At 44.5% G+C, this 12,336-nt stretch overlaps 1 protein-coding gene across 1 annotated transcript; it reads left to right on the top strand.

Moving 5' to 3' along the window:
• The first annotated feature begins 1,093 nt into the window (after window positions 1-1,093).
• cdc42ep3 (CDC42 effector protein (Rho GTPase binding) 3) lies at window positions 1,094-11,373 on the top strand. The gene is made up of 2 exons (XM_074675812.1): window positions 1,094-1,909; window positions 9,589-11,373. The coding sequence occupies exon 2, from the start codon at window positions 9,782-9,784 to the stop codon at window positions 10,838-10,840; it is 1,059 nt and encodes a 352-aa protein (XP_074531913.1). The 5' UTR covers window positions 1,094-1,909; window positions 9,589-9,781; the 3' UTR covers window positions 10,841-11,373.
• The last annotated feature ends 963 nt before the right edge of the window (window positions 11,374-12,336 follow it).

Here is a 12,336-nt window from a genome sequence, read left to right as displayed (position 1 = left end):
ATAACTCCATGCATATGCAACAACCAGTTAGCAGGTGTTAAAAATTCAAGTTTATATTTTACTGGAAAAAAGGGCCAAAGCAATCAAATGGCATTTTCACACCATTTTACAGCTATAATAACAAAATATATACAGACCACCTTTAGCCTTAGTAGGTAAAGGGTTACTACTTAAAGGTGCAGTGAGCATGATCCTGAATCTGTACTTTTTTTTTTTTTTTTTTTTCAGGATAATGACCCCATTTCTAATGAGCACCATTACCCACTGTCATAAAGATGTGGCTCCTGCTAATTTGTACATTTGTTTTTGAGGGCCATATATGGAGAGCTTCTTTGTTCAAGACAACTTTTTCCATAATGCAAAGCAACAAGGTAAACTCAGTTTGTAGTTCAGCGTTTCTTACAGCCTGGTGCTGTTAGATGTCACCGAATCCTGGTTATGTCCTACCAGTGCTCATCTACCAGCTCCAACCTCACCAAGCAGAGCTAAAGTAACCTCACTCTTAATTTTATTGATAGACTCTCAAGTTTGAACAGACCACTGCAGTATCTGGGAACAGAAACCAACATGTCAGTACTTTTTTATGTAGAATAATAATAATAATAAAAAAGAAAGATCAGTCGTACTTATCCAGAAGTGTTGTTCTTATTAAGGTTTTTTATTATTATTATTTTGCTCCTTTTCCCCTAGTTTGTTGTGCTGTTTAGGCAGATGCACACCCTGGTGCCTCTTTGGGGGAAAATAAGCTTAATGCGACATCACCTCTGAGCTGGCTGGTTACCAAGGTGATGGGTTTTTTCTATATTAAGGAACAGAAACCAAAAAGGGGGAAGGGGGTTTACAGGAAGATGTGTTGTGTCCTTGACTTTGAGGGCATGAGAATACAATCTTAACACACACTGACATGTAAATCTCTGCACTGAATGAAGTAAAGAGCTTTTTCTGCTGCATTCTCATGTGCTATCCATTTTCCTGATCGTCCCCTGCACGTGCTGCAGTGCTGCAGTATTCTGCAGCAATCAGTCCATCCTCACACACGCTGTCACGTCAGCTAGCTGCTGCTGCTGCTGGGAAAAACAGATGACCAAGCACAAAATAACAGAATCGAATAGAAGAGAAGAGGGTAAACATAATGTGAGAGTATTTCTCTGCACATGTGATAGACAGATAAGGAAGGAGAGAGGAGAGGCTTAAAAAGAGAGACAGGAAGAGTCCAGTCAAGTGGCTGCCGGCTGCTTGTTGCCGGCTGCTGGCTGCGTTTTCAGAACAGCTCTTATCAGATTTGGGCAGACACAGAGTCAGACAGGCTGAGACAGACAGGCAGGCTCACACACAGATATATACTGGTTAGTTTACATGTCATAAAGGACAGTTATAGAGAGAGGATGGCCACATATCACATGAGGAATGTGCTGCTCTCCACGCGCTGCTTGGCTTTTTTTTAAGCTTGTGACCACTCATCACTGCAGCTCCAACAAGAAACAGGAAGCAAGAAGGATCATCAGAAAAAATCCAAGCTAAGTCTGGGTAAGAGAGAGGACAGACATGCACAGGTGCTGCTGCTGCTGCTGCTGCTAGAGAGAGAAGACAGCGAGAGAAAGAACGCACAGAGGGAGGGAGGGAAGAGGAAGGGGGGGGCAAAGAGGGGAGGTGTAGGAGGAGACTTGCTTCAGAGGGGAAAAGGAGCCGGAGTGCAATTCCAAAACAGCTGTCCGGCAGACGTCCCAGTCGACAAGAGCACAGCCCCAAGGCAGAGAGACAAGAGGCAGGGCAGTGTCAACATGCCACAGGAGCAGCTCAGCAGCCACTGAACACACACTCTCTTACACACAAACCTGAGGCTGCAGGGATCAGGGACGCAGCAGTCATACCTGTGAAGGCTCTGGATCCTCGCTGTGGAATATCTGAGGTGAGTGAGAGCTAGGGTGTTCTTTATTTGTTGCTTGTGTTTGTTGTTTTTTGTGAGAACTGCAGCAGAACAGAATTGCTTTGTAACAGTAAGATGTGCGTGGTAAGTTCTGCTTTAGCAGGAGCCAGCAGACAACTCACACATGAACTGTTCAGAGCAACATGATATCCTCCCTGCTTTCCATACGAGACATTTTTAGCGCCTTCCTCAAAACTGCTGGCTTTTATCTCCTGAGGGGATGTTTTTACCGGTAAACTGAGAGGACAGGACATTGTCTTTTTTCATGCCTGTATATGTTGACATTCCCTTCATGTTTCATACGCTTTGATTCAGCTTCCTGCTCATGGGTGCCAAGGATAACTCTGGCAAGTGCCGGCCATGCTTGTGGGTGGCACGAGGGGAGCTAGAAAGAAAGACAGAACAAATACTCCACCCTGCCATTGGCCACCGGGCCCCTGAAGGAGAAGCCTTTGCCTATAATTGAGGTTTTTTTTATGTAACAAACAGCTCAGTCTGTTCTGTAAGGCTACCATTACCCTCTGTGGTATGTGCTTTTTATAACAGCCCCAAAAGAGAGGGTCTTTCTGCTATGTGAAGGCGTGACAGGAGTCAAGGCCAGGGTCAGATGCTAATTCTGAAAAGTTGCTTTGAAGACACATGGGGAGGAATACAAGTTTGATGCAGGAGTGCAGCGTGCTGTTTTTCAGTAGTACTGATGTGAGATGTCAGCACAGCCGAGGAATATTTAGGTGATGCACGAGTTCTATTTTAAAGAAGTCATATACAGGTCATACTATGAGCAGCTGCTTAATCTGGATGCCCTTCATCCCCAGCGAGCTGAAGCATCATCAAACTGTAGCGTATATTTAGGCTACAGTAGAGTTACCCAGCCCCTAAGAATACACTGACCCACTTCTATCACACGTGACTTTTAAGTGTCCAGAAATACCCAGACAAATCACGAGCTGTTTGGTTAATTAGCAGATACCAACCCCACATTTATCTGCCCCCCAGAGGTGGCTGAAGCACACACATACACACACACACACACACACTCTTCACTCAAGTAGAGGGTAAAAAAAGACTCAGAGGTGCTGGTTCAACTTCTTCAGTGGAGTGAATATAAAGATTTATTTACAGCTAAAGTATCCCTGTGAAGAAACTAGGTACCCGCTGCATTGAATCAGCCTCGACACTATCAGCAGTTTTGACTTGTTGGCTTTCATCCATGTGACTGCGATCATCACATTCACAGGACGCCTCCTCGCCACAGCTATGTGGTTTTGATTTGTCATTCTCACATTACATCTGTCGTGCATAGAAAACCTTGATGTCAAAATTGTTCTCTGTGTAGTCATACCTTTGTCTGTGTTATTCAGTCTTCAAGAGGAAGTGTATGGTGATGCAAATCTAGATCTGGATTTACACCAATTAAACTAAAAAAAAAAAAAAAAAGAAAGAAAGAAAAAGAGCCGGCTTTGAACATTAAAGGAAGAGATATGTTTGTTTGATGTAGTTCCTTCATATTTCAAAGCAAATATCAAGTTAAAATGATTCAGGAGTCCATGGGCAGAAGGGGCAAAAGTTGCTTGAATCATTCGCAGTTCTCTGAGTCTCCCAAAAGGAGAAGATCCTGATTCATGATTTGTCATTTTAAAAAGTAAAACAACTTAGTGATGACTTTTGTAGCTTGACAACAATGGAGGAGGCTTACAGAGAGCTGGACAAGTGGAAGGAAGTGGGTGTAGGATGAAATGACAGTTTTCTAACAGAGTGTTTATGATCTATAAACCATATCAAAGCTTCTACAGAGGTATCAAATGACCTTCTGTCTAGAAAAAAAACTGTCATACTTCATATCTAATTCTGCCACACCCGACTTAAGCTTTCATCACCCCTTCTTCAAGTCTGCACCCCAACTCTTTGAGCACAAATGGATATATGAGGCTGGAGAGGCTCCAGTTCACTTCATGCTCAGACAAATAGCTGTCGCTGACCCAATGACACACTGGTTTTACACAGCTCTCATTCTGGCATGTAGAAATGCAGATGCCATCAGACCCCTCTCCTTACCCGAGGTGTTAATAAAATCAGCGATCACGTTCTGCAGAGGTGGTGCCAGCAGTGCCCGGGCATCAGCACGTGCCTTAGCTGAAGCCTTTTGGAGTGAATCCAAAAGAAGGGGTGTAAATCTGGCCTTGGCTTTGATATGTCCCTGAATACACCTGCTCAACTATTCACAGCCTGCGGGGACTCAGATGATGGATTGGGTCAGTGGGCCATGAGCCCGCTATAATTGATTAATTTCCTTTTGTGCCAAGTAAAGATTAACTCACATTGCTTTGGCTCTTGATATTCACTGCAGAGTTTGATACTAATTCACCAAAGCTGTCCCTGAATTAAATCTGATTACCCCTAAAAGAGAAATACGAGGACACTCGGTTTGATCCTGCCTTGTTGTTCTCTGGAATTCCTGTCATGTTTACTATTTAAGCCGAGCTGAGCCACCAGCAGGGCGGCTGACGTGAAGGTCAGACCTCCAGGCTTTCACCAACCATCCGACTTCTCACGGGCCACAAGTGTTGACCTTGGGTGGGATGCACAGCAGATGTCCTCCTGTGTGAGCTCCAAGAACTGGATTCCTCTATTGTCAGTCCATACTATTGACCTCCTCCATCACTGTAATGCACAGGCTGCGTGTTTTTTCATGCCACAGGAGAATAGAGGTTCCACACAGACAGAAAAACTTGATTTTTTTTCACAGCAGACCAGTGATCAATAACGACTGTCTAATCAGAAGAGTTTCAGACAGTGCTGCACCTGAACAGAGCCATGCAGGTCTTAATATAGATCCTTAATTTTCCCTGTACTGCAGCTAACACTCTGGCTCCAGAGATTCATGAAAATCTAGTGCCCCTTTCACAAATGCACAAACTACAAAAATGTCCCATATTAACATAAATGAGCCACATGTGGCTGCAAAATTAATCTGGACATTTTCCTGCCAACCAGTAGAGGAAGTCAGAGTGATGTTCGGATAAGCCAGGGCAGGAAGTTGATGGGGAGTGAGTCAGCAGAGCATTGATGTGGTTCCAGATGAGGGGAGATTTGCTGCGTCATCCTCTTTAACTGGTTTCCACGTTTGGATTGTTCCAGCTGTCATTTCCGTCTTAAGATGTCCTTGTTAGGTGATGTATTGATGTACTGATATCAAGAGGCAAGCTTAGGTGTAGGTCTGGTGCCCTGTTGCTCTTAGTATGGAGCCTCAAAGTCCACCTCTTGACTAATTCACCATTTCCAATATGGCCCACAGCAACAAAAGGCTTCTTTACTCTGTCTCAGAAACAGATTGGTGATGTCACTGTGACTACCTCCATTTATTATAGCCTATGGATGATGTACAGAAGTGTACAACACTGAGGAAAGGTCCTCCTCTGCACTTTATTGGATCATTAACACTGAAACCTAAAATCTGACACATCTTAGGTTCATGTGTGCATGGCAACCTCTTCAAACTCTCAGGGTCCGAAGGGTCGGGACCTTAAGTTGTTTTTGAAAATGTTGTGGGAACATATGTAAGACAGGCTTTGGTAAGACTGTGCAAGCATGTCGGCACTTTTAGGGCTTTGTGGTTCAATAGGCTGTGATGACTTAACTTCCACAACAGGAAGGTAACCAGGTTAGCTTAGAGGTAGGGTCTACGAAAATTTACGTTACTTGTTAGTAAACACATCTTTCAAATTTGGGTCCTTCTACTTGGATCAGTATCAGCAGCAGAACGTGCCAACTGTAACTAAGTGAACACATTCAGTAGCCCAGCAACCACCCGTAACATTGTTAGCACAAGTTCATCATGGGTATTTGTCAAATACCTGGTTAGCTGAAAGCTAATTGCGTCGCTCTTCATTCCGTTCAGCGCTCCTAGTGCCTGAAAAGGAGTGACAGTCGAGCCAAGCTTCATCTCCATTTAGGAAAAAGCATTATCTGTTTGGCATTTTTTTCACATTGGTTGTGTTTTACTTGCTAAGTGCAACATCCACTATCGTAGCTGCTCTGAATAGCTTCTTCCACTCACTACTCAACACGGAAAGTCACTGAAGCACTAGGCGCACTGTGATTGGTTGAGGTAGCCATGCTTACTTTACGTTCAGAAATGTCCAGAAACATCCTGGATCAACATCAACATACAGGCTGAGGAGGGGATTTGAGGCAGACACAGACAATGACACACATGTAGAGGCCCATAGGAGATGATTAAGCAGGATTATGCCATGTGCCATATCCATGTGTCTTGTATTCCTAAATCACTGTATATAACACAACAAACATACTTATATTACTTTAACAACATGTAAAACACAACTTCCATTGAGGAGACTGACAGACTTTCATCGACTCACACAAACTCGGCTCACTTCAGGGTGAATTAAGGCGTCAAAAAAAACAACTCGAAGTGAAGGATGATGGCAAAGCTGCAGTAGTTGATGGTGATGGAGTGAGAAATGATATTTTTCATCCAGACTTCACTGTCCAGGTTTATTGAGGCAGATAAATAATAAATATGAATCCCTTAATGGGAATGTTTCAGCCAGAGGTGCAGCAGTGACCTTGAATTCTTGAGAACAGAATCAGAAATGTTAGTACAGACATGAAAACACGCTCTGTGAGCCCACAGGAAGCAGCTTTTGGCTTGTTGGTGCAATTCCTTCACTCTCCATCCAAGCCTGATCTCCCTCTGCAGTCAGCATCGCTGTCAAGGTCAGACGAGACCGAGGAGCGGCAGAGAAACACAGACACTAAAACATAAGTGGGAGGAAGAAAACAGCTCTAGCTAAACAAGTGAAGGATTTTCTCCCCCCTCTCCACCACCTCATCAAACACTGCAGCAAACCTCTCTTCCCTCCTCTCCTCTGCGTTCTCTTCCTCTCTATTAGCAAACAAACACGCTCCTCTTCGCACACATGGCCTGCATTCAAAAACTGCTATCTCTCACCTCAGGCTTACACTCACACCCACATCAACAACTCAAATACACAAGGACCCTGAGAGAGACAGGCGATGCCATTCAACACACTCACACATGCTCTACATCCCTCAGTGTTTGTCACGGCTATATATAGCTGCATAGTGCTTGTAGGGTGACAGCTTTATTAGTGTTGTAATGGCAGCTCTTAAATTTCACCTTGTTGTTACTTTACAGTAGAACTTCAGCTCTCCAAAACAGGAGGGAAAGCAATAAAAGGGGAAGAATTTACTACAAATAAGTAGAAGAATCAAAGGCTTATTGCCAAAGTGGTTTAGAATTAACACTCCAGTCACATGTTTCAATTCAGTCAACAACAGCAGTAAAAAAAATAACATCTTGCATGTGAAGCTATTTTTATTTGCAAGTTTTCAAGCTTTATTTTCTGCATTTGTTCTGTTAAAATAATATGTTAAATCTTGATTTGTTCGGTCAACCTTATGTGATAATGGCACAAATGAAGTGTTATGAGGTGTAACGATTCTAACCAGATATTATTAGACTTGGTGCTCTGACACAGAATTTTTCAAAAATCCTGTTTGTGAAACCAGATTGGGACCCAACCCTACTGAAATATAAATTTAAAAAGTCTAAAACTTTAAATACAAATTTCTTGTCTACTTAATGGTTTTTATTCTTCTCGTTGCTGATCAAAGGTAGAGTCTGCAAGAATTTCTGTTACTTGTTAGTAAACACAACATTCTAACTGCTCTCTATCACTCAGTAGTCCAGCAACCACCTGTAGCATCGCATTTCCAGGTAGGAAAGACTCAAGAACCACACACTTGACTCTTAGCACAAGCTAATCACTAAGTTATTTATACATATACACACACCAACTCACGTGACTCTTCGTCCCTTGCTGCTCTCCAAGTGCCCAAAAAAAGGGTGAAAGTCAAGCCAAGCCTCACCCTAATTTGGGAAAAAGCTTTATCTGTTGGTGTTTTGTTTCACTATATTTTTCTTGCTCCATGCTATGTCCACTATCATAGCTGCTTCATGTAACTTCTTCTACCCACTGAAATCAACGCACAAAGTCACTTGCACACTGGGGACACTGTAATTCGCCAAGGTAACCACGCTTACTCTCTATCCAGAAACGTCCCGACACAACATAAAAACATCAACATACAGGCTGAGGAGGGGATGCGGGGCAGACACAGACAAAGACAGATTGAGCAGAATCATTCCTGTAAAAGTTGACTATTTTCAAGGAAAATCTTGTAGACTCTACCTAAACAGGTTTTTACTATTAGTTGAAATTTAAGTCACTAAGTTCCTCAGCTGCAATCACTAAGTAATATTTATGCGTCGTGATGAGGCTCATCAAGGCCAAATCTTGAAAATAGGTCTAATGCTCCAACATAAAACCTCACAGTAAGAAGAGGACTGCTGTGTCTTTAATCAAACAGGCTGGAAACTCAAGAATCCATGTTGAAAATGGATGTCACCGACCGTTTTCCAGCCTGCAGCAAGCGTGTCTCTGTGTCTCCTCACTAATGCTCCTGCTGAATAAACATAGCCTACTTAAAGTGTCCCTGATAAGGCAGATGCCGTGTGTCTGTATGGGGTCGGTTGCAGCAGGAATGTGGATGTTTTCTCAGTGAAACCTTTTCTTTTGGAGGTGGGAGGGTGGACTTGACCGCCCAGGCGCTCGGTGTGCAGCGGTGCTCTTTCAGACGGTCACCGCTGACAGACCTCTCATATGTAAATATGTCTATAAATGGGCAAGCTCTCTCTTCACTGGTGCTCTCTCCCACCCACTCATCACACGCACGCACACACACACACACACACACACACACACACACACACACACACACACACACACACACACACACACACACACACACACACTGTCACTCCCTTCCTCCGCTGTGTGGTTTTTCGTTTCTCTTTGGTTTCTACCTCTTCTGAAACCATTCTCTCCACTTTAAACTGAGTTAATGCTTCATTTAACTTACTGACGACATGACTTTTTCAGTTGAGCTTGTAATGGAGGAATCTCATCCAATCAGGCTCCTTTTATCAGATCCAGTCTCACCTTAATAGCACTGCACAGGTACCTCAGCCCTTATTGAACTTGGTTAACCCTCTCTCCATCAAAGCCAAATCAATTCCCAATCTGCACCACCATCTTTCTTAGGATCCTCTCCCTTGGTAATCCCTCAACTTAATCCTCCCCCCGACCCCCTTTCCTCCCCTCTTTCTGTCTATCTCTTGTGCGTGTCTGAGCGGTAGCTCGTTCCTAAAACAGGCTTCTCTGCTCTGATCCAACTACAGTCCTGCTTTGCATCTCTGCTCCCAATCTGCGCTCCAGCTGTTCCACATTAGCATCCACAGTTTCAGAGGCCAAAGGAGGCTCATGTGTGGAAATGTGAATAGAGCAGCAAAATCCTTCGACCCTAGCTGCTGCATCCTCCTCTGGCCTGGCTTCTGCTCTCACCAGATGCAAGATGTGAATATTTTTTTCTTGCAGGATGCAGAGGTTTCTGTCTTTTTTCATTTTTGGTGGGGCTTGATTTGGTGACCAGATTTCTTTTTTCTGGAAAGCATGATGGGAGTTTTGTATCAGTAGTAGTTAAGGATAATTGCAAGTGCTGGGTTTGTCTTTAAAAAACATGCTGACATGTTCTCTATTTGTCTCTAATTTCAGGACAGAAGCCAGGACTGCTTGGAGTCCCATTTCTTGATCAATGCCGAGAGCGCTGACATTATTTTTGGAGTCCTGAAAGACCAGCTGAGAATGTAACTGGAGCTTCTCCCCAGGGGAACTGTAACGTCCAGAACTTTTACAGCATCCGACTTTTTATCATCCTCATCTGAGATCTTCTTCTCCGGTTGCAGCCATGCCAGCAAAAGCTCCCATATACCTGAAACCAAACAACAGCAAGAGGGGGAAGAAATGCCGCCTCAGAGATCTCTTGTCCCCGGACATGATCAGTCCACCTTTGGGGGATTTCCGCCACACCATTCACATCGGGAAGGGCGGGGAGAGAGATACCTTTGGAGACATGTCCTTTCTTCAAGGGAAGTACGAATTATTACCTGGCAAAGGAGACATCCACCCTCAGTATGGCGTCCAAAGTGAGTTCATGAGAGCGAACAGCACTGGAGATGCTTCCTTTGTTGAAACTCCATCTCCGGTCCTCAAGAACGCTATCTCCCTTCCAACTATTGGTGGCTGCCAGGCTCTTACCCTTCCCATGATCTCTTCCAATGTGTTCTCAATGCCCCCAGAGCCGATGGAGGACATCATCAGGCCGACAGCGCCCATAAAACCTGACAGCACTGAGGAGGTAGAGATCCTACAGATGGAGGCCCTGCTGCGGTCCATGGACGTCTTTTCCAGCGAGCCTTCCTCTCCCTCTCCAGATATTCAGTCAAAGCCCGACGTCCTCCTCGACCTGCTGGAGAGCAGGCGTAAGTCCTCTTTGAAGGCCGTGTCCAAAGCTAACAAAATAAACAAGAGTGACACCAAGTTTGACAAACCGTCATCCTACTACATTGACGGTCACAGCAACAGCTCCTTCAAAGCTAACGGGAGTCTGAACAGCAACACAAGCAGCGACAGCTTCGACAGCTTCAATGGCAAAGATTCCCAGAGCAAAATCTACAGCGATGATGGAAACTGCAACGGTTATGAACACTTTAACGATGACATTACTGACGGATTCAAGCAGGGGCTCTCCAAGTACAATGGAGAGTGGGTGGACAGGGACAGTGGGGTGGAGGAGGGCCGCATCTGTGATTATGAATTTGAGTTTTCCAAGGAGAAGAGCACATCACAGGAATCCCTCGCCCAGATCACGGGGTCATTCCTTTCCCTTGAACTCGATCTGGGCCCGTCCATCCTGGATGAAGTCCTCAACATAATGGATAAACCCGCAGCAAAGAGCAGGCCTTGAGCTGCACCGAGGCCCCGACAGGAGAAAGGGAATTTTTAAAGTATAGCCATGAGAGAGGAGAGACTCGAGAAGCAATCAAAATGGTGTCTGGATATATCATTGAGATGAAGCTATGATAGACAGAGCTGCTTATGTTTTTTATTGTCCACACATTTAAGTATTCTATCTCTCTGTGCAGTGTTCAATCTTCCAAAGAGTGTTCAATCTTCTCCTCCCTCCGCATGTTTAAGATGCATGAACTCTTGAGTTACAGCTTCAACACAGCCATCGTGCCTTTGACTGTAGAAATGATAGATCTGTGTTCTGATGTTGACTTCCAAAGTATATTCACCACATGTTTGAGGTCCTTTCTTCTTGTTTTTTTTTTGTTTGTTTTTTTTACACGGTCTTGAACAGTTTGTGACTATCAGTGTGTTTAATAGAGCTTTATTTTGTTTGTCACATAACTCATCTGCCACGTAACCATTTCAACAGGAGATCACTATGCATATTTGTGTTTTTAAAAGCTGCAGCACAAATAAATTCATTTCTGTCCCGTTCTGGCTAATTTCTTGCAGACTCGTTTGTGCATGTGTAAAAACTAGGAGTCACTTCCAGAATAAGAGAGGCCTACATTAGGAGAGGTGGGAGCATAACAAGGGGGAAGGACAAACAAGTGAGAGAAGAAAGAGCTACAGATTGACAGAAAGAAGGGTAGAATAGATTTATTTTCTCGCCTCAGACATTCCTCGCATTCTGCCTTCCTGCCCTGCAGTGGGAGCACCGGTGGGCCTTCATCTGCCCAACCAGGCGCCTGCTCCATTTGTTTGCGTGTGGACAGGACAGGCAGAGGAGGGGTCTTTGAAATTCCCTGCATTCCAGCAACAGAGCACAAGTGTCCAGGACCAGACATAAATCAGCTGTTTTCAAATGCAGAGAGAGGGCTTCACTCATCAATACAGAGACATGAGGCTATAAAACATGCGCTCACAAGCTGCAGGCAAACTTTGTTCAGGGCTGAACGGTAGATTGGCCCTCTGCCTCTGTCGAGGCACAATAACGATGTGTTTACCCAGCAGTGTTTCAGCCTGAAAGAGCAGGAGAGTGGTGAATACCAACATATGCAGCCTCTTGAACTCAGCCACCCCTCAGCAGCAGCTCCTCGCCCTGATCCCCTGATCTCCAGTCCCCATGGGCCCTTAAGTGCAGACACATGAAGGGGTAGGTCATAACAAGACTTGGGGCTTAGAGCAGACTCCATCCAAACATCCACGTGCCACTTTGTCACAGAGGCTCAGAGAAAACATGATAAGCTCTGTACTTAACGACACAGTACTCAAAATACAGCAGCTCAGACAACGGTGGTCACTGGTCTACATGCTGAAGCCGTGGTGACACCTCTGACCGCTGTGTGTTTGCTCACTGATGTGAACTACAGATGAGGTCAGGCGAGAGTGTTTGGCCAGGAGTTTGATTCCTATGACAGAGAGTGAAACTGTGTCGACCTGTTTTGATGG

The sequence above is a fragment of the Halichoeres trimaculatus genome, unplaced genomic scaffold, assembly GCF_033239565.1.
Source record: "Halichoeres trimaculatus isolate MK-OKI-2021-1 unplaced genomic scaffold, fHalTri1.1 fHalTri1_scaffold_8, whole genome shotgun sequence".
NCBI classification, from domain to species: Eukaryota; Metazoa; Chordata; class Actinopteri; order Labriformes; family Labridae; genus Halichoeres; species Halichoeres trimaculatus.
Note: the sequence above shows the minus strand (reverse complement) of the source record. Positions and strands in the feature narration are given on the sequence as shown.

Excerpts from the sequence above, each read along its gene's own strand:
- cdc42ep3 (XM_074675812.1), top strand. The coding sequence starts at position 9,782 with ATGCCAGCAAAAGCTCCCATATACCTGAAACCAAACAACAGCAAGAGG.